Here is a 20,744-nt window from a genome sequence, read left to right as displayed (position 1 = left end):
AGGTAATTTAAAAGCCCCGTTTAGCGTGGCTCAGTTCTAGGCTATGCTATAAAGTTATGATGTGATTTAGAGACGGGAAAGAAACTGAATACTTGCCATCAAACCTATTTTCTAATACTCTTTTTCTTTTCAACCTGATGGCGAATACCGTTCCTATTTCAAACTATTAATTCTGTTAGATCAAATAGTTTTACATCATCAGGTTGTATAGATACAGGGAGTATAAAATTTGTGTGTTGTGGCAAGTGTTCAGTTAATTTGGTTAAATGATGTTATTAGTGTGATAACATTTTATAAAATAAATAATGCTGAGAACAAATGTATATTTTCTATTTGAAAAAGAGATCAGATTTGAAATGGTAAGAATTAAAGAAAGCAGAGACATATTTATCGGAAGAATAGGAGAAGAAGGAAAAAGAAACTAAGATCAAGTATGGAAAGAAAAAATTTCGCGGTTATGAACCTCTGAAGTCTGCACTTGCTTTTCTTTAGAAGTTGGCCAAATATAGCTATTGCACGGGCCGCCGTAGTACATTTGAATTTCCGAGCCGGGTCAACCTTTCCGGTCCCAGTTTGTACAGTACCGCACTGACATTGGCTTAATTAAGCAGACAATCAACAGGACTAGCCGGGGCAACAAGGTTGACGCGGTCAGACTTTATGCTTCATATATGTTGAGTTTACTTTGACTAAAGGGGCAGAGTTGCGTGATTGGTATGAAGTTGGCGTTTAGTAATATTCCATGAAACTGTTGTGTACTTTATCATTTATGTTCACTTTATGGTGAATTTCATTTTGGGAGTGCTAGTAAGTAATCATCGTGCTATAATGCTAAATTTACAGCAATGTTATAGTAAATTTTTCTTCATTTTCTCTCAAACATTACAGAAAGAGAATGTATAGAAACCGCTAGGTATAGCAACAAGGCGTATTTTTTATATTTTAGATATCAAACTTTGTGTAAATTAGATAACATTTTCATTGCCTTTTATTTAAGTGGTAACACGAAATTTTATTAAATAAAATTAGCAAGAATTTTTTTTATATTTTTGAGAAATTATTTTTTTTTGTAAAAATAAAACTGTAGATATAATTTTCATAAAATTATTTTTTTGAATAGTAACACGGAATTGTAAGTCACTAAATAAGCATTCATTTATGTTGTCCGTACATAATAAAATCTGGGGGACCTTAAACACTGCAAAGCAGTACAAATGTACATGACATGTCTTAGAATAGAATAATATGTCTCAGGGAAAAAATAAAGTGTCTCAGAAAGACATAAAATATAAGGGAAGAATCAAGTGGAATTTGAAGACAGGCCTTTCAGTGCAAATGAAGACGACATTGGAAATTTTAAAAACCGGGATACTCAATGCCGTTTCCTTTCAGCGAACGTATGAATTTGTTAAATGAAGACAACATTTTAACAAAAATGCAGTAGACGTTTTTCAGTAAAAGCCGTGGTCCCAAGAATAAAGTGGAAAATAAACTCGTTTTGTTGTTTTCAGACTAAAGTTTTAAATGAAGACGACATTAAGGACGAAAGAATTCAGTGGTACCCAGAATAAAGTGGAAAATGAAGACGACATTTGGGGCGAAATAATGCAGTAGTACCAAGAATAAAGGGTAAAATGAAGACGACATTTTGACATATTTGATTTCCTATATATTTACAGGAAGTTGTCTTCATTTACCATTTTATTTTGAGGAGCACTGTATATTTATGAGAAGTTGTCTTCATTTACCATTTAATTTTGGGGAGAGCCAAATATTCAAAAAGTCGACTTCATTTACCATTTAATTTTGGGGAGCACTGTATAGTTACGAGAAGTTGTCTTCATTTACCATTTTATTTTGGAGAGCACCGAATATTTGAAAAGACGACTTGATTTACCAGTTTATGTTGACGAACACTGTATATTTACGAGAAGTTGTCTTCACTGACCATTTCATTTTGCGGAGCACTGTATTTTTCCGAGAAAAATAGATTGTCCCTGACATTCATAATGTTCCACCTGCGTCCCTTTTTTTTGTTTATTTCGCTCCTTTAATGTCCAGGGTATGAAAAAAATAAAAATATAATAATAAGATACAATATTTTACAAAAAAGTTTAATTTCTCTAAAATATAAAAAATATTCATACGCAAAATACTCCTTTACCTACCAGTTTCTTTACGTTCTGTTGCTATATTGTTTGACTCCAAATTTTCAATGGTTCCCGGGTTTTCTCAAAAAACATGTTTTCAATTTAAATGAAATTATAATTGAAATCATCTTTTTTTGTTTCATGTGTTGTTAAAAAGTTTTTTGTAGAAAAAACTTTATAGTACTGGAAATTGCGAACCAAATTATTTATGTCTTATAAATAGTTCTTATAAACTAAATGTGACAGAGTCACAAAATTGATTCCAAATGAACAAAATACAAATTACATATTTTTTAAACTCCCGTTTTTTTTGCTAAAACTTTAATAAAATATGTAATAATTTCAATGAAGGTTATTTTCTATATATGTATACTGTTACTTTATACCTACGATGATCATTTTTTAACTACAGAATCAACTTTTAAACCTATACTTTTTTAGCAAAATGTGACCAAAAAAAACATTTGAAGGGGAACAATTACAGTCTACGTTCTTTATTTTAATGGAAATAGTTACAAATAAAGAAATTTATTGCGGCATTTTTAAGTAAAAATGGTAGAGTTTTTTTGTCAAAAAGACGAAGGAATTGATGTAAATATATTTACATAGATTGTGAAAACAGGAAACTAATATCTAATAGATTTAGATTTTTGTTTCTCCACATCAACTTTATTTTAGAGCTTTATTTATATTTCGAATTTATTAACAAAGTAAATTTTTCATACGAGAATAGTGAAATAGAGAGTAAAGAATTATAACACCGACTAAATTGCACAACATAAAGAGTATCCGATTCTAATTCGAATCTTAAAAATTAGGTAATAACGAGGATTCGGTTAAAAAAATAAAAACTATATAATCAATCTTCTGTGGAAAAATGAAACATTTTAAATAGTTTTCGATGGTAAAAAAGATAAATGTAAATCATTAAATCAAGTGTTTTGATAAAATCGATATTCTACGAAATCAAAGATGTGTGCCACTGCAATTAGATTAGATGAAATAAAACAAAACAAAAAAACAATTTTTAAACATCTGCAGCTTAAACAAATTTTGCATATAAATTATTGAACTATTACACCAGGTTGAAACGTGAGGTCATGCCCAACAGGCCGAGGTTCAGATCTATGCGTTGTTACATGTTTCACCTGAAGTTAGTACATATTAGATAAAGAAAAATATGTGTTTTTTAAGCATAATGAAAAAGTATCACTCACCATATGTGCCTTCTGTCTGAAAGCCCTTGAACAGATCTGACATACGAACGGTTTCTCCCCGGTATGTATTTTAAGATGCTGCTTGAAGTTGAATCTTTTGGAGTTAATCAGTAGGCCACAGACAGGGCAGCATTTATCATCAGACCTATTTTTAATATTATATGTCATTTTGATTTAAAACACCTATGAATTTTTGAATGCCTGAAACACAAATGAAGAGGAATGTAATGATCAGAAAACAATTTAGCTTACTAAGATGCTTGCTTCATGAAAGAAAAGAATGTTTCTATTTGTTTTGTAACTGTTTAACTTTGAATGTAATAAAATTTTAATTTTGAAATGATTTACCAATGATCGTTCATGTGAATGTTGAAATTTTCTAAATTTGGTAGTAGAGCTGTGCATTTGATGCAGTCTATAGGCCACAGATCGTTTTGAATCTGATGCTCATACTCGCTCACAGCTGTAGTGTTAGCAGAATCAGACTTGGTTGGAGATATTTGGCTTTTTATTGACATTGCCGCTTTTGAAAGATGCTCTAACGTAAGTTTTGATTGGTTTAGTTGGGGAGTTCTGGGAACTAATATAGCAGCAATTTCCTTCTTCTTCTGCAACAAGGTGGAGAGGGAGAATGGTAAGGGAAAATTGGAAAACGACGGATAGAAGAAAGGTCGGGTAGACTCCAGTCTTACAGAGTGGGTAGGCGTGTCCTCCTCTTTATTGCTGAAATTTCAAGATATATTTTAAAAGAGTTTCCTTAAGTTTAATTAAAGTTTGTATTTTACAAAAATATTTTAACTAATTTTTATTTAGATTGTTATAGTTACCAAATATTTATAGAATCTGCGAACCCCTGGCCGATTGCACTGACTTTGATTTCATTATTATTGAAATTACTGGTGTAGGATCTTTCTTTTTCTACTGGATTCTCGTCAATAACCATTTGACCTTCTTCCTCCTCGCTAAACTCCTCAGACGGATCATAGTAATCCTGTTAAAAAACAATGTCAAATTTAACAATATTAAAACAGTTTTAACTTAAAAGGATTGTGCCTTATAGTTTTATATCATACCAAGAACTCTATTTCAGCAATCAAGAAATTGTGGTCAAGGTAAAACAATGTTTTATAATATCGATATGTTTACTTTAACCAATTTTAAAAGAAGATAAAAAACTTTATAACAAATATAATTACCGTAATGTTCCTTCGTGTTTGGGTCTCCACCTCTTCATCAGTGACAAAGGGTAAAACACAATAGGAAGGACGGATCATCCTTCCTTCAAAAAGGAACTCTTCTGTGATTGGTTCAAACCGAACATCGTCCTCTCGATCCTGAACCATGTGTTCCTCGTCTTTCTTGTCATATTCATCCCGCTCATCATCAATTTCTTCCTCGTTCGAAAAAGATCTCTCAGATGTTTCTGATGGAGGCGTGAGAACGGAAGGAAGAACTAAAGAAAGAGGCTGGGTTTGTTTTTCTCCCTTATCCAGGCCATTGAAGTTGTTGTTATTTGCCAGCTCTCTGGATTTTAGCGTATGCACCTCTGTAATGTGATTGTATAGATCATTTGGGGACCTAGTAAAGGTTTTGGGGCAAAATGTGCATAAATATGGTGCAACTTTATGTCCATGTGAACATCGAAAGTGTTTGTATAAATGTGCTTTCTGCCTAAATCGATTGGAACAGAGAATACACTGAAAAGGTCTTTCACCAGAATGAGTCCTGAGATGAACAGAAAGGTTGGTTTTCCAACTAAGTTGGCATTTGCATACTGGACAGAGAAATCTTTTTCGTCCTCTATCATCTTCAGTTGCATTACTCTGTTTAACTAAAAACTCGTGCAGCTTATCTTGTGTACCCAACCCCATAGTGTATACATGACCCATATTAGACACTGATGGATCAGATTCTCTTCCAGGAGAAGAGAACTCAGGTTTAGTACTTTGTGATTTGTGTAAGTTTAAAGGATAGACAGAAGGAGGAGAACAAGTCTGAACCACTTGTAACAAGTTATTGCCATGATCATTTAAAAATGTCAAGTGGTTAGACTGGTTTTCCTCATGTACAGAAACAGAGACAGGTTTGCATGCAAGATTTAATGGTTCATCATTACCATTAGGGGAAAGTTGTGCATGTGATAATGGAAAAGAAAGGATAGAATTAGAAGACAAAAATTTTTCATTTGGTTCTTTGTAAATACCTTCATAGTCCAGTCTCAGTCGTTTTTTGTCGGGTTCATCTGAGTCTTTTAGTCCATGGGAATCTTTAAACGTCTGTATCCGTTTTTTCAGATATGGATGTACTGTGAGGATATGTTCTTCCATTGAGGTTTGATCATTAAAAACTTTGTTGCAGAACTCACATGCCACTCCAAGCTTTAAATCATTGTAGATCAGACTAGCCGGGTTTTCATCAGGATGATTTGTAATATTATGAAGAGCAGTACTTATTTGTGACTTTTGGTCTTCTTGAAGCCGTTTTTTATTATCTTGATCTCCAAGAACTAACTGAACTACACTGCTCCCCTTCCATTTGTTTCCACCATAGTAGTCACCGTGAATAACCCTCATGTGACTGACATAACTCTGCTTATGCATTAACACTTTACCGCACTGCTGGCAAGGATACCCCGAAGAATCAGGATACTGAGCTGCAAGATGACTGGGAATGTTCGAGTTAATTATCTGTTGGGCCCTGTTTTCCTTTGGTGCGTTGGTTCGACTGGCAGGCCCGGGTTTGCGCGGATTTGGGTGTCTATCCTTGAGACTCTCAATCTGACCATGAACTAAGGCCAAATGATGCTGCAGGTCAGATAACTCGAGAAACTTGTCGGAGCACATCTTACAATCGAGATACGTTTCTTCGTGCTCCCACATGTGAGTGTAGAGATCAGACTTTCGTAAAAACTTAGCCTCACAAAATTCACAATTTAGCATACAATTCTCTGCTTCTTCTTTAAAATACTGACTATGTTTTGTTCTTGATGCTGGACCAGGTCTAGCTTTCATAGATACCTTATTCGTATTGGAGGCTGAATTTAGCAAAATACTGGATTCGTCACCAGTGAGTCTTTTTCCGGGGGATTGCTTTGGAGTCAAAGGAGGAGAAATTGGAAGAATACCAGTTGGAGCTCCCTGTATTATCAACTCTTCTTTATCGACCTTTCTTGGAGAGGGAGAGGGTTTACTTGTGTTACTGCCTGGAGGAGGTCTCATCAAGCTGTCAAGTTCTTCCTGAGAAAAGTTATTCTCCAAATACTCTTTTCCATGTGATTTATACATATGAACCTTGAGATTATAGTGTCGAGTAAACCCTTGGTTACACACCGGACACCAGACACCTAGACATATACATTATATTCATAATATTCATTAAATCATTTAATACAAACTTTTAAAGTAGAGTTAAAAACTTACATTTCTGATGAAAGGCGTCTAACTGATGTTCATTATACATGTGATGGTTCTTTCCTCTTACATCCCCGAAAGTTGCGTCACACATATCGCACTTGTACACAGTCTCAGAGTGTTGTCCTCGCAGATGGTCTCCGAGTGGGTCTGCAGATGAGAAACATTTTTTACAAATGTGACACCGGTATGGAACAGCATCTGATGAGGTCTTATCAGATCCAGGATTTTTGTGAAGTTTTTGGTGTTCTTTCAGTTTAAGACTTTTATTGAAGGTCTGTCCACACACTTCACAAACAGGACTGATTTCTCCTGTATGCTTTCTCATATGATCAAGTAGATACTCTTTTTTTCCAAACACATAACCACATGTGTCACACTTGTGCTGCACTCGTCTAGTATGGATTGGTACATGTTTCTTTAGACTATTAAGGCCAGAAAACTCTCTAGTGCAGATTGTACAACGGAAAAATCCACTATCATTTTGCAGTGCATCACCAGCATCGTGGATTTTTGGAACATCATCTATTTATATGTTAATTAGAATGAAATTGGGATCCATTGAAAACTTTTAAAAAACTAGTTATCTAATTACATTTGGTATTCTTTATATCTGGTTATCAGTTTATTACTATTTAAAATCAATCTTCTTGAACAGGAATATATACAGATAGTTCTCTAAGTTCTTGAAACGCAAAAAGATTTTAATCATAAAGCATGTTAATCAGAAAAAAATTAATAATTAAACTTGACTTTTAGGATCAGAAGAATGAACAATTTTACAATCAAAAGTTTTAACACTAATAAAGAGCATTACCGTAAATTTTGTAGGTTCCGGTTCCTGCTGGGGAAGGGATCTTGGATTTATCGTGTATTCTAGAACTAGGAGAAACAGAAATAGGAGTGCTTGGAGATGTGGCAGATATAGTCAAAGGGACTAGCGACAGTCCACTTAGGTTCGCCCTTGATTTGTTCATTTGAGCCAGCATTGCTTGATGTGTCTTCTGTAACAAACTTGCGCTTTCTTGCGCAAGCCTAGCTTGATCTGCGGCTGCAAGGACTCCCGTGGTTTGCAGAAAATGAAATCCTAAACCGAATGGAAGTTCTTGCATTGGTTTGGCAGGCTCTGTGACCGTGAGAGCTGGTTCAGGGTTGGATCTCTCCCTGTTATGTGCCGACTCCATGTGGCCTTCTAATCCTTTGGCTGCGCCGTACACAAACCCGCAAACCGAACACGTATGCTGCTTTTTCAGTGCATGCACTTTCTCGTGTTTCTCGTAAAAATCTCTCAATTTGAATGTCCTTGGACACTTTCCACAGGCATAGATATATTCCTCCGCCATGTTGGGATGAGGCAAGTAAACTTTCACTTTCTGAGGACCAACCTTGAAACATACACATAATCAGTTTCCTACAAAACACTATAACTACGTATAACATATTTTGTAAATAAAAAAACATTCAAGAGTCCTAAAAGAACAATAATTTATTGTAATTATAAAAAATGTTCCTTTAATTAAAAAAAAACTTTCAAGATTAAATAACTTTTTTTAAAATATTAAAATACCAAATCAAATGATGAAAACTAGGACATGAAACATGCTCGAGAAAACTATAAAAGGTTACTTTATTTATTATTTCCACATTCCAAAGATTGTAAGAAAAAAATCAACGCAATAATTAGTATTCACAAAGATTCTAACAGATAAAATGTCCGACATAATGGACTTTCAATGCCTACTTTCAGTGCTTAGGTTCCGAATTCGGATCCGGATCCGTTGGATCCGCGAGATTTTGGCTTCCTATTTCCGGATCCGGATCCAAGGGGTGAAATATCAACCGAAAACTGCAAAAAAACTTTTTTACTCATAGAATCCAAATCTGAACTTTTGAAAAATGAGAGATTATAAAAATGTCCTCATTTCTGAATGGTTCATAAAGTTTCAGAATAAAAATAAGCGAAAAAAAAATTTAAAAAAACATTTGAAAATTATTTTTTGTTTAAAAAATTCAGAAAATCTCGAAGAAATGACCTCGATCTGGATCCGGATTTGGATCCGGATCCATTTTTTTCCAGAACGGATCCAAGATCCGGATCCGCATCAAAGTTAAATTGAGCCTAAGCACTGCTTTTTATCGTTAAAAAATATATTTTTAATTCTAATAAATTAAAAATAATTTTGTAATCCAAGAATTAAGTGTGATAAAAGTATTAGGAGATTTATAAGTTGAGAAATTGCAATCACTGTTTTTAAACTCTTCTAGTTTTCAGTAAGATCTTTGTTGGTTTTCAGAGTGGGAGAGAGCGTATGTAANGGGTAGGTGCAGGGATAGGAGAGGTGGAATAGAGAAAGCGAATATCAAGGGAGAGGGGTGGCTGAATCACCTGTTAAGTGTTCACATACCTTATCTTAACGGTAAAGGTAAGGGAAATGTGTGTCGGTGCATGTAGGCATTTTTTAAAGCGTTCTTATTTCTTTAATTATTTGATTTATTATTTGAGTTCACCGCTTTAGCAATATTCCAATATCAAGTACATATTGCACTTTACGTTTATACAGTGAAGATATGTACTTATATGTTAATCATTCAAATCTTGTGTAAATTAGCATTACATCAATGTAAACTTATGATTTTGTGACATCGTACCTCCTCCTAACAATTATATTTTTTATGCTACCCTTGTCTCGCACTCCAGCATGTGTATAGTAAATATATAAAATATACTATAATTATTTTAATCTAGATACATATATATCTATATCAGTATAAATATCTAATATGTAGAGCAGTGACCGAATTTAAAGAATTTGAGCGGCGGTTTAAATTTAAGCCGCGGCTTAAATATGGTTGGTTCCACTTAAAATTGTATCAAATGTTTCAAGATTTAAGCCGGCGCTTAATTTAAACCGGGTTTTGGCAGATTTAAACCGCGGCTCAAATTCTTTAAATTCCATATCAGCTTCTATTAATCAAAAGTTTATTTTTCTGTCTGTCCGTTTGTGATTAATATTATCTTGACGCACCCAACGGAGAGGCAGTTAAGAAAAACTAGAAAAATTTCTAAATCAAATTAAACCAGTTCATTTATAAAATATAAAAAGTTCTTTTCAGCTTTTCTTCAATATTTCAAACTTAGATTATTTGATAAAACAAAATTCATTTCAATTATATGAAGAACCTCAGAAGGAGTTTATTAAAAATAAAAACGTGTTATTTGAAGATGACAATGATAAACTATACTAAAGTCAATATATATGAATTTATGATTGGCCTAAGGGATTATTTAGATCATTTTTAATTAGTAATTGTTATCCAAGAGCACAATATAATGACTATACTTAAATGTATAATGATTGTGTACGTTGACTTTAAAAATCTAAAAAAAACTTTATTTACTACTGGTTTGTATTTGAAAAAAATCGATCTTTTAGTACTGTTTGTTGCTTCGGCCAAATGTGCCATCAAGAAAACGTATTTTAGGACAAATGTGATTCGGGAAAATGTATTTTAGGACAAATGTAATTCGGCAAAAGTATTTTTGGCAAATGTCATATCGAGCATTTTTAATTCTGTCATTTGTATCGACTCCCTTTTTCATTGAATAAATATTGTTTTTGTGATAAGTACTTAATATTTTCCGTTCGGGCTATATCACCCTCCACTAAACGCTACTATATCTTCGGTCACAGTACTGTAAATTACTGCAGAACGCACCGCAAGCTTAGTTGAGGGATTCGTAACCTCTCTTGTTGGGATTTTACAAACAAATATGAGAAAATCAATGGAACTGAGTTTATGCACCAAACTCAAATTTCATAATCCCTATATCCTTTAAATCTTATGGTGTAAATCTTTAATATTTCAAACTTAGATTTTTTGATCTAACAGTATTTACAGTTTAAAATATCAAAGATATTTGGCATTAGGTTGCAAAATTACAGGGATAAGAAAATTTGAGTTTGTGGCAAAAACTCATTATTCACCTATTTTAAAATACACAATACTTGAATTATTGGAATCAGAAACATATTTTACCCAAACTTAACTGAAATATGTCCCTTAGAACCAGACTCAATACTTTCTGTAATAAGAACTGCTTTTTTTCAAACAAATATTTTTTCAATAATATACAAAATATATTTAGACAGTTCAAAATATTTAACTGTTTTGAAAACTACTTAATTTACACTTAGGTTTTCTAATATTGGAAAGTCTAATGTACAGAAAATGTTTTAAGTATGAGTTAGTTCTTGCTTTCATAATTTGAAAGTTTTGCGCATCATCTGTATTTACAAAAAGAAGATTAAGATTAAAGAAGATTAAAAAATGGTATGTCAACTAAAAATGAACGCCAGAAACCAATGTTTTACCTTGATGTAAGAGTGTATAAAAGGGGAAGGGAAACTAAGCACATACAACGTTATTATTAAAAAGAAGGCTTCTATTCTAATTGCTCAAATGATACTTCAATTTACTTGTAACATATACACTAAAGTTTACAGGTTCAGAACAATTCTGATATAAAATATAAATTTCCTAGGAATAATATTGATTTATACTTCATTTCATTCAATTCTAGCGCTTTAGTTTTCAATGAGATTTAGATTAGAAAGTGTTTAAATAGAAAATGCCTTGGAAAATACAAGGATCTGTTCAACTTTCTTATTTTGAAGGTCACTCGTGATAACTCAAACAAGGATAAATCCAATTCGATAATCTAATGATTTAGTCAATAGTTCTCGGGAAAAAATTGTAAAATAATTTTTTTCTAAGAAAAAAGGTGAAAAATTACCTAAAAGAAAAGTGAAAGTTCTAGTAACATCATTCACGCACACACGTCTTCACAACACAAGAGTCTGAGCTTAACTGTTAAGTTAGCTTAGCCGGAGCCCTGTTACTGTAATCTGTCGACACTAGACTATCCGTGATTGCTCAACAGGCCGGGCGGGCCATCTCCTCTCCTTGGAAATCCGCCGCACCGAGAAAGTTAGAACCAGCGAAACAACTCGGGGGTAAAATCGCTTTGCAGGGTGTGGGAGAGAGGGGCCGTATAAGGAAGGAAATCTAGGACGTGAAAACTATACCTGTGACTTTCTTATTTAACGTGAAACAAGGAAGTTGCTTACAATACTGGGATCAATTTTAAAAGCTATAAGTATTCTGATTCATGATTTATGGTTACAGTAATTTTCGTCATACGCTCTAAATAAAGTTTGAATCGTTTAGAAGTGCACTTCTATAATAAATTCAAAAAATACAACTAACGAATTAAGTGTACTAACTTCTATCATATTTTTCAAGAAAAAACATTTTACGTTTGTAGATATCAACTGATAGTAAATGTATGTATATGCTTATATTTCCCTAAATGTGAAACTCAGAGAATTGATGCTAAAAATGAAACCCTGTGGGTTAAGGCTCTCACACATACGGACAGTGTGTCAACTGGCAGGCTGCGCCAAGAAAGCCTTGAGCTAGGCTTCACAGTTTGAAACACATGGCTTTAAATTCGAAACTTTAAATACCAGGCCAGCAGCGGCATAAAAGAGAAAATGGGGCAGTTGGCCAGCGTAACTAAGAAAGTTACAGTGCTAACATCTTTTCTTTAATTAAAAAAAATAATTAAAACTTCTGCAAATTCTTGAGTCATATAAAGGAAAGAAATCGGAAGAAGAAAATTAGTAGGAAAAATATTGGAATAAAAAGAAGAGAGGGGGAAACATCCGCATACACAGGATTTTAGCTAAGGAGGGAACAATAATTGGTGCCCCTTCCCCTGGATGATTTTTGCCCTAAACTAAGCAAAAAAATATGTCCAAAATTTTTTGTTTGTTTTTTACACACCTTGTTGAGCCAAAAATCATTTATTCTTAAAGAAACCATGTGTATTGACTTGAAGAATATAAATTATCTTAGTTCTAGTCTAATGACAATAAATTCGGGAGCTGTACGATAATTTTTTCATGCACACTTCATCATTCATTAGATATCAAATATCGAAGACAGTTAAAATGTCGTCACTAAATTCAAATGGTTATCAGGACACACTGTAAAAGGAAAATTAGAATTTACAATAAAACAAAAATAATGAGCTTCTTAAGAAATTGAAAACAAAAAATATACATTGACTCAAACTTAAAAGATGGTTTGATTTATTTTAGCAAACGTATTAACTTAACAATAATGAGAAAAGTAATAAATGTTTGAATTAGTCGAGAAAAAAATGTTAACATAAATAATTCTCGTTTTAAAACATGTTTAATCTGACTACATTTTTATGAAACATGGTTTTCGTCCTAGTTTTTGTCCTGGAATGCCCGGGGGGGGGGGGACTGATGCCCCCTCTGTGTACGGCTGTGATATGAAATAAAAACAATGCTTAGGCTTACTTGGAGTACTTGGAGGTGAAATGTTATAAGAAGAGGTGGACAAATAATTTGGAATTGTTAGAAAGGGAAAGTTTAAAAAGGGCCAAGGTCAAATCGTCTTCACCATTCTGCTGGAGGGTTTCAGCTGATTTGACCTTTCTATTCCAACTATATTTAATTTTATCTCGCCTGGTTGCTATTTGTTGGTTGGATTGGAGGTTAATAACATTATTGCTTCTACACTTAGAAAGAGAGCTTGCATTAGAATACGGCTTTCGTTAGACATATTCATTAATTGCGCTCATCAGTAAACATGTTTTATTTTGTAAAAAACACATTATTATTGTATTGACCTAAGGTTATGAAAAGTTCACAACTTAAATCGAAGGTATTACAAACTATATTTATTGACTGGCAGGATAATAAATTAGGTTTCACGGCTATAAACTTAAAATTTTATATATTTGTGCTGTATTAATTCCTCTATCATTAAGGAAAGTAAAGATAAATATTATGCCCAGCAGCTCTTGTTGTCAAAGTATGCATTAAAAAATTAAAATTTGAGTTTCTGCATGTTGTATAAAAAATGTATTAAATCTATATATACATGAGTATAATAGAACTAAATTGGGTATTTGATAAATTTTAACTAAACCATGACTATAATAATCGCGCTTTCACATGGTTCTAGCTTCTAAAAATCTTCTATGCTGCAGAGCCCAAAACTTAAGACAGGGTATCGTTATGAAAACCAGTCTTAAAACCTGGGTTTTGTGGATATCAATATTTTTGTTATGAAATATTTTAGTATTTAGTTTCTTCATATTCTCAATTTTTGTCGAATCTCATAAATCAAAATCTACAAAATGTTAAGACCCCACAAAGAAAACTCGAGAGTTTCGTTTAACGATACTTTCGGGCTCAGTTCCCCAACTTTAGATTAGATTGGTGATATTTTACTGTATACGCCATAAGCAGAGATTTGAACTCTATACAGTGTACACGTCAAACTAAAGTAAATGGCACGCAAGATTAAAATCTTATGTGTTTTTAGTCACAGCTCCTCTTCTTGAAATTTTGAAGAGATATTAAGAAGAACAAAAATGTTTTTAATTTCTAACCTAACTAATCTATCAAAATCAAATCAAAACTAGAGGGGCTACTAAGTCACAAAGTCATATCAATGATGTCGTATAAATTTGACCTTATCCTTCTGTGTATATTGAGTCACATATAAGGTTTGATCTATGTATACAATACATACAGTACTTGGGGTATGTTTTTCACATAAGTCACGTTCAGTGGAAACCCGAAAACTGAAATATGGAGAAGACTTTTAGACTCAATTTAGACTTTAAATAGTCCCATGAACATGTGACACAGCAATTGTGCAATGTAATCAATCCCATTTCACTTAATTAGTGTCTAGTTACAACATTTGCTTTGTAACTACATCAAATACATTAAAGTTTGGATATAAGGTCGTCTTTCTATTTCAGAGTTTTTTGGTTATTACAGTTCCACAATTTTTGACTGAACAAGAACGAATGATGAGAAGAACGAAATAAAACAAACAATTGCCGTCCTGCAGTCCATCCATTCTATGATTCAGTGTAAAAATCAATTTAGTGATAGCTAGTAATGTGATCTTTAAACTTCTACCAAATTAATAGCTATTTCCAAGAAGTATGGAATAGAAGGGAGATACAACTGACGCGGCCCGCCCTATACCGTATGATTATAGATGCCTAGGAAAAATGAGACGTCTATGACGAATTAAAACTTTTAAAATATTAGAATCTCAAAGTTGACTATCTGCCTTTACCAAAATCCCTTAACATGGTATAATAAATTATTTGACTAAGAAAATCCCTTGTGGGTAACCCCGAAATAGACAACATCAAATTAAACATCACGTAAATAAGAATAAGGAAAACAAATAAATAGTTTGAAATAAAATTGTCCCATGCTTTGTTGGCATTTCTGTACACTGTACATCTGTACACTGTACACTGTACACTGTACACTGTACATAAATATTGAAAAATCGTGATTTTTAAGCTTTCTTGTATTAAAGGAGTAGCACCGAGGACACAAAATATCTGTTGCTCGGCCCGTGAATCTGAATTCAAATTATCTCAGTTCCACTCCAAACTTCTAAAGGCATGCTAGTCGCTCAGATCTGCCATTTTTTGTACGAGATTTAAAAAAGGTTTGATTTATTTGTATCATTAATTTTATATCTAAGAAAAATGCAATGAAAAACCACAAACCATAAAACAATTTTTATTTTGGAAAAAGACAGTATCAAGATGTTATATATAATAGAGAGAAACATTTATCTTTTGAATTAGTACTTAGATTCTTGATTTTTAAAAATTATTTTATGTTCTTTCTATTTTTTGTGTTGATACCTCCAGCCGTGCAATTAGAAAAATCGAGATATTTATCGAGATGGTGATTATTCATGGATGGGGAGGGGGGGGGGGGGTCACAGAAAGATCGCGGTCCTGCTTCTGCGATACATATGTTTGTAAATTCTCTCCATCGAGAAATCCAGGTCTCGTGGAATTCTGAATAATTGGCTTTTTCTCAGGCCACAACTGTCTTTTAAAAGTAAGACTAATACAAATAAATAGCTAATAGGCTATTTAGTTTACTCTCAAATTACTCAAATAAGTAAATGGCCCCTTAAAATTTAAATCATTTACTTGTAAATTTTTTCTTTTTCTTTTAATGAAAAAATATGATATTAATTGCACGTACATGTTACTAGGTGTGCTGTAGATTGTGATTATGCGTGGATCCTACTGGGTAGCCGGGAAGGAGAAGAATAAGAAGTGGTATACCTTAGGATTGGATAGTGGCCTTGTTGTAGTTCTTTTCATAACAACAGTCTATGTTTTCCTTGTATTTGGTCTCTTCTTCTACGTCAAGAACGAATGGTGCTATGTCCTCTTCAAAAATTTCACGGTAAATGTCAGATTAAATGGTTAAATAATACTATGTCTATAAATAATACATTAAATTGTTGACTTGTTTTGACGAAAAGAAACATCCAACATTTTTGAAAGAACAAGGATGAACTTGCGCTTGGTGTAAACATATTTAAGTAAACATATTTATGAGCATTAAAATTAAGCTTTTTTGGTTAGCTGCAAATTTTCAATGGACAAAACCGAAAGAAAAATATGTAGTAATGTAAATCAGATATTTGTGCAGAACTCTGAACTAATTTTTTCGCAATAATGAAAAAAAATTTTTGTTTTATTTATAATATTTTTTGCTTGTTAGCCTAAACCAGTTGAACATTCCAAACAAATACAAACATAAGAATTAAAAGTTCAGTTTCCTTCTTTTTCTTAACAATGGTAGGAAGATGTGAAACTGTTTATAAACGTAAGCAAAACTTTTTTAAGGAATATTTTTTCTCTCATTAAAATTATTTCTCTCAATGAACCTCTAGGATCGAGTCTAAACAAGGTTTTATCAATTCAAAATTTATTCTATTTTCTTCTTCGTAAAAAAAGGTCAATTGTGACCTTTAGGATCTGCACTCGGAAATGGGTTATTAACATCAATATTATATCACGGTGGACTAAGCCAGTGGGGTCGGTCAAATAGGCCTAGGATTAGGCCGGGTACTGTAAAAAGTCTAAACGCGCCATGGGAGTTGTCATAATTAGCCCTCCGAGAGGACTATGCCAAGAAAATTGACCCCTGTCGTATGCTAGTCTGGTTAGGGCGACGTACTGTACCATAGGATCGGGTCAGTACACGCTGTTATCTGGCAGGCCGGTACAAACTAGGCAGGTCCTGTTCGAATTCAAATTTACTACGGGGATAGAGTGATATATTTCACAGATATCTAAATAAGCTCGCTTAAAACTTTCTGTGCGCAATAAACTTTGGCGTTCTCTGTAAGTTGAGATTGATATATAATTTAATGATTTCAATTTTGATGAAATTTCACAAGATATACAATATTTTAAAAGTAATTGTAAAATAAAAAAAATTTCTTACAATCCAAAATAAAATATACTTTAAGCAAAGACTTGCGGGTTCCTGGTGTGTCATTCTGGAACAAACGGATGCTAAAAACAATGATAAATAAAAACATATTTCATCTTTCATTCCTTATTACGTAATTTATGGGTAATTTCCTTTAATTGTAGGAAACAAACTGTGTCAGGATGTTAAAATTACCTTAAACCAAACTCTAGTACATTGAACACCGGATGTTGGAGATGGGATTTCTTGTGCAACTCAGAAGTCTGATTTAACAAAAAAGAATTTAAAACATTGAAACCATGCTTGGTTCTATATTTTATTGAATTTGCTTATGAATACTAAATATAATTTCATTAAAAGTTTGAAGCAACAATTTCTCCATTTTAACCTGAACTAAAACCTTGTAACAACTCCAATCTTTCCCATCCCAATATCTTTACAACTCAATGTTGTAGACCTTTGATATTGCAAACTGTAAATTATATTAGCTCAAATAGTCAAATTGGAGATATCAAAGGTTCACTACATCAGGTTGCAAAGATATAGGATTAGAAAATTTGGATTTGTTATTAAATAAATAATTGTAATATTACAAATAATGTGTTTACTAATGGAAAGAAAGAATGTATTAACATGCAAGGTTCTATATTCTATCGTAAATGCCTAGAAGAATACTATTTTACATCATATACTTGAAGCCACAACCCTCAATAACTTTACATGCCGTCAAACACATACTTATTAAAGATTATTATTTTCCGAAAATAAAAAAAACAATTTATAAATATTTTAGTAATATAAAATGTGCTTAACTCAAATGGAAAGAAAAAAGTGTTACGTTAACTATAACGAAGCTATATAATTGTCCTGTTTAACATTGGATAGGTAGCACCTCCATTATATTAACCGTTTTTGAAGCATGAAGTGTTTTTCTGCCGAGTTTCATTTTTTTATTTAACGGGCAACAGCGCAGGGCAATTCAGCGAGTTAGAAAGTGGTGTGTAGTCTTTGGTTTTCTACCATTTACTTGACAATTTTTTTCTAAATTCTCGGGAACAGAAGAAAGTTTACTTTCCTGTAATGAAATTCTTTAGATAAATTACTTGCCTAAATTAAATGTATTTTCGTAGAGAAGACCTCAAGGAAAAGAGAAGATATATAGACTTTAACTTCAAAACTCTCTTGAGAGTAAATTCTGTTTTTCTTATTTTCATTACGTTTCATCAATTATTTTTTACTCCTGCAGGAGAACCCGGAATGTTTTCGACAAGACAACAGAGATAATCTTCTCCTTGGAAAAGATCAAGGAGCTGGCCTTGGTAGAAGAAGAAAATATGGAAACGCTGATCAATAAGGTTGTTGCTGTTCTCTTTTGATAATAAATTCCTTTGCCAAATTAAACTATAAAAAAATTACGATATTGATTTAAAACAACCCTCTTAATTTTAAAGAATTGTTTTGCCGAAAAGTAATGACAACTGCATATTAGAAACTATTGTTGAATTAGAATTACTCCAGGTTGACTCTTGTTTACAATAAAAATCCATACTATAACTCAATTTTTATCTTTCCTTTGCATGATTTAACTCTTTGATTATCACGATTTAATTTTATTTAATTATATTTTTGATAATAATATATTTTTTGGTAGGTGCAACGAGAACAAGAAACATTGAAGCAAATAACCGTTGTCATTTTTTAAATTTTCATAGGACGACCGTTGCGACATTGGCACTCTTAAAATGAAGGGTCACTTTCACTTAAATTTTCTTTGATGACCAACTAACAAAGATTTTCTGCAGATTTTCTGGAATTTTTATTAAAAAGACGACATTTGAAGAATTTGAAGAAATCTGCGAAAAAATTCATAAAAAATAAGAGTTTCAATATAATGATGAAAAAGGAAATAATTAATTCTTAAAACTTTGATTTTTAGACAAAGGAATTGAGTTTTTGCCACAAACTCTGATTTCTTTATCTATATTTCTTTGTGACTCAATATCGATATTTCAAACTATGAACTCAAATAATCAAATAATCTAAGTTTGAAATATCAAAGGTTTGCAGGTTGCATAAATATTGGGATCCGAAGATTTTAGTTTGTGGCAAAAACTCAATTCCTTTCTTTTGAGAAATGTGTTCCTAAACATCTAATTAGTTTACCATAGAATTTTTACTTTATTTTTCGTCGTCGTTATTTAATAATTAAAAAAACCGATTTTGAATTTGCCCACAACACTGCATACACAGGTTAACTACCTTACCTTTAAATGAAAATATAAATTTTAGAGAAATCTTTGTTTTTTTTCTTAAATGCAATAAAGGTTTTCTAAGAAGAACTGCATGCTAATTAGGTTATACAAAAATTTATTCGTATTTACTTTTTGTTTTTACCGTTATGTGGCAGAATATGTTTGGGAATATAATAATTCGAAAGCTTGGGAACCCAGCTTTACCTGAAAACTAAACTTTCTCTAGAAAAGCCAACCTGCACTCAAACTAGAATTTTGAAATTAATTTGAGAATATTTTCGTCGTTCTAACAAATCCCCAATCAAAATTTACGATAAATCGGTAAAGAGGTTTATGACTCATGATCGGACAAACAAGCAAACACGCAAATGGTCATTGTTATTTTATATAGATAGATATATACGTTGAGTCAAAATAAAAATGTGATTAATGTCGTCTTCTTCAACATTTCATGAAATCCGTATTTATGATTTTGATATTTTTGAAACTCACATAGCACCACAATAATTCCACGAAACTTTTTTCCCGTAGAAATTAGAAGTGAAGAAAAACAAAAATGTGATAATTTATAATATAAATGCTATTCAATCCTGAAATTTCATTAAGATCGGTCGGACCAATTAAGAAATGTATCCATAAAAACTTTAAGGAAATAATGCCCTAATAGAATCAACACAGTTCGATTCTTTTAGAGAAACACAGTGGTAGGGGGTTATATCAATACAATGAAGACGATTTAACAATTTAAGTTTTGATTGCTGTTTTTTATTTCAAGTTTACAAGTAATCAATTAATAAGCTTTTTAAATAACAGCTTCTCTTGACTTCTATGTTTATGTGTGTTCATACTTTTTAACAGCTTGATATAAATTAAAGATTTAAAATGAAAGTCGTCTTAATTGTATTGGTATAATCGCCTACCACTGTATCACCGTTCTAATTCTTAGATCTATTTATTGATGGTCTTGTTCACATAGTATTACACTATTGACAGTTGGAGTTCTGAAACATGCTCTCGCCCTCGAAACCGACCTTCAGGAGGTAATGTTCACTTTCTGTCTTATAATAGAAACCGACCGTACAATAATGCTCCGTTTCTTTGGGGTCCTTAATGAAAATCTTAATGTCTCCAAGGAAAATTGGGGATTTAAAACAAAAATTTTGAGTCTCCAATAAAAAATCTTGGGTATCTCCAATGAAAATCGGTCTTAATGGTCGTAATAGTCGGTTTCTATAAGGCAGAAACCGATCCCCTTATGGTCGGTTTCACGGGCGAGAAAGTGTTATAGTTCCACAACTGACAGATCTAACTATATTGCGAACAGCCCTAATAG

General features: G+C 32.6%; 1 protein-coding gene and 1 long non-coding RNA gene across 4 annotated transcripts; one reads left to right on the top strand and one right to left on the bottom strand.

Annotated features, from left to right (window-relative positions):
• Positions 1–2,813: 2,813 nt before the first annotated feature.
• LOC111705530 (putative uncharacterized zinc finger protein 814) lies at positions 2,814–17,490 on the bottom strand. 3 transcript variants are annotated; one of them, XM_023478300.1, is made up of 9 exons: positions 17,355–17,490; positions 7,595–8,162; positions 6,787–7,302; positions 5,571–6,710; positions 4,564–4,913; positions 4,195–4,358; positions 3,716–4,090; positions 3,368–3,512; positions 2,814–3,298 (listed from the first exon to the last, which is right to left on the bottom strand). In XM_023478300.1, the coding sequence occupies exons 2-9, from the start codon at positions 8,118–8,120 to the stop codon at positions 3,215–3,217; spliced, it is 3,300 nt and encodes a 1,099-aa protein (XP_023334068.1). In that variant the 5' UTR covers positions 8,121–8,162; positions 17,355–17,490; the 3' UTR covers positions 2,814–3,214. The 3 variants fall into 3 exon arrangements, with proteins under 3 accessions (XP_023334068.1, XP_023333916.1, XP_023333988.1); XM_023478148.1 differs by lacking the exon at positions 17,355–17,490 and adding an exon at positions 11,573–12,063; XM_023478220.1 differs by lacking the exon at positions 17,355–17,490 and adding an exon at positions 9,183–9,204.
• LOC111705731 (uncharacterized) lies at positions 14,921–18,974 on the top strand. The gene is made up of 4 exons (XR_002766075.1): positions 14,921–15,360; positions 15,925–16,121; positions 18,406–18,514; positions 18,811–18,974. It is a non-coding gene; the product is annotated as an uncharacterized LOC111705731 (long non-coding RNA).
• The last annotated feature ends 1,770 nt before the right edge of the window (positions 18,975–20,744 follow it).

Source organism: Eurytemora carolleeae, unplaced genomic scaffold, assembly GCF_000591075.1.
Source record: "Eurytemora carolleeae unplaced genomic scaffold, Eaff_2.0 scaffold63, whole genome shotgun sequence".
In the NCBI taxonomy this organism is placed as follows: domain Eukaryota; kingdom Metazoa; phylum Arthropoda; class Copepoda; order Calanoida; family Temoridae; genus Eurytemora; species Eurytemora carolleeae.
This window is presented reverse-complemented; position numbering and strand designations above follow the sequence as displayed.

Coding starts and splice junctions, on each gene's coding strand:
- LOC111705530 (XM_023478300.1), bottom strand. CDS start 8,120: ATGGCGGAGGAATATATCTATGCCTGTGGAAAGTGTCCAAGGACATTC. Junction 7,303..7,594: donor CGGAACCTACAAAATTTACG/GTAATGCTCTTT, acceptor ACATATAAATAG/ATGATGTTCCAAAAATCCAC. Junction 3,299..3,367: donor TCAGACAGAAGGCACATATG/GTGAGTGATACT, acceptor TACTAACTTCAG/GTGAAACATGTAACAACGCA.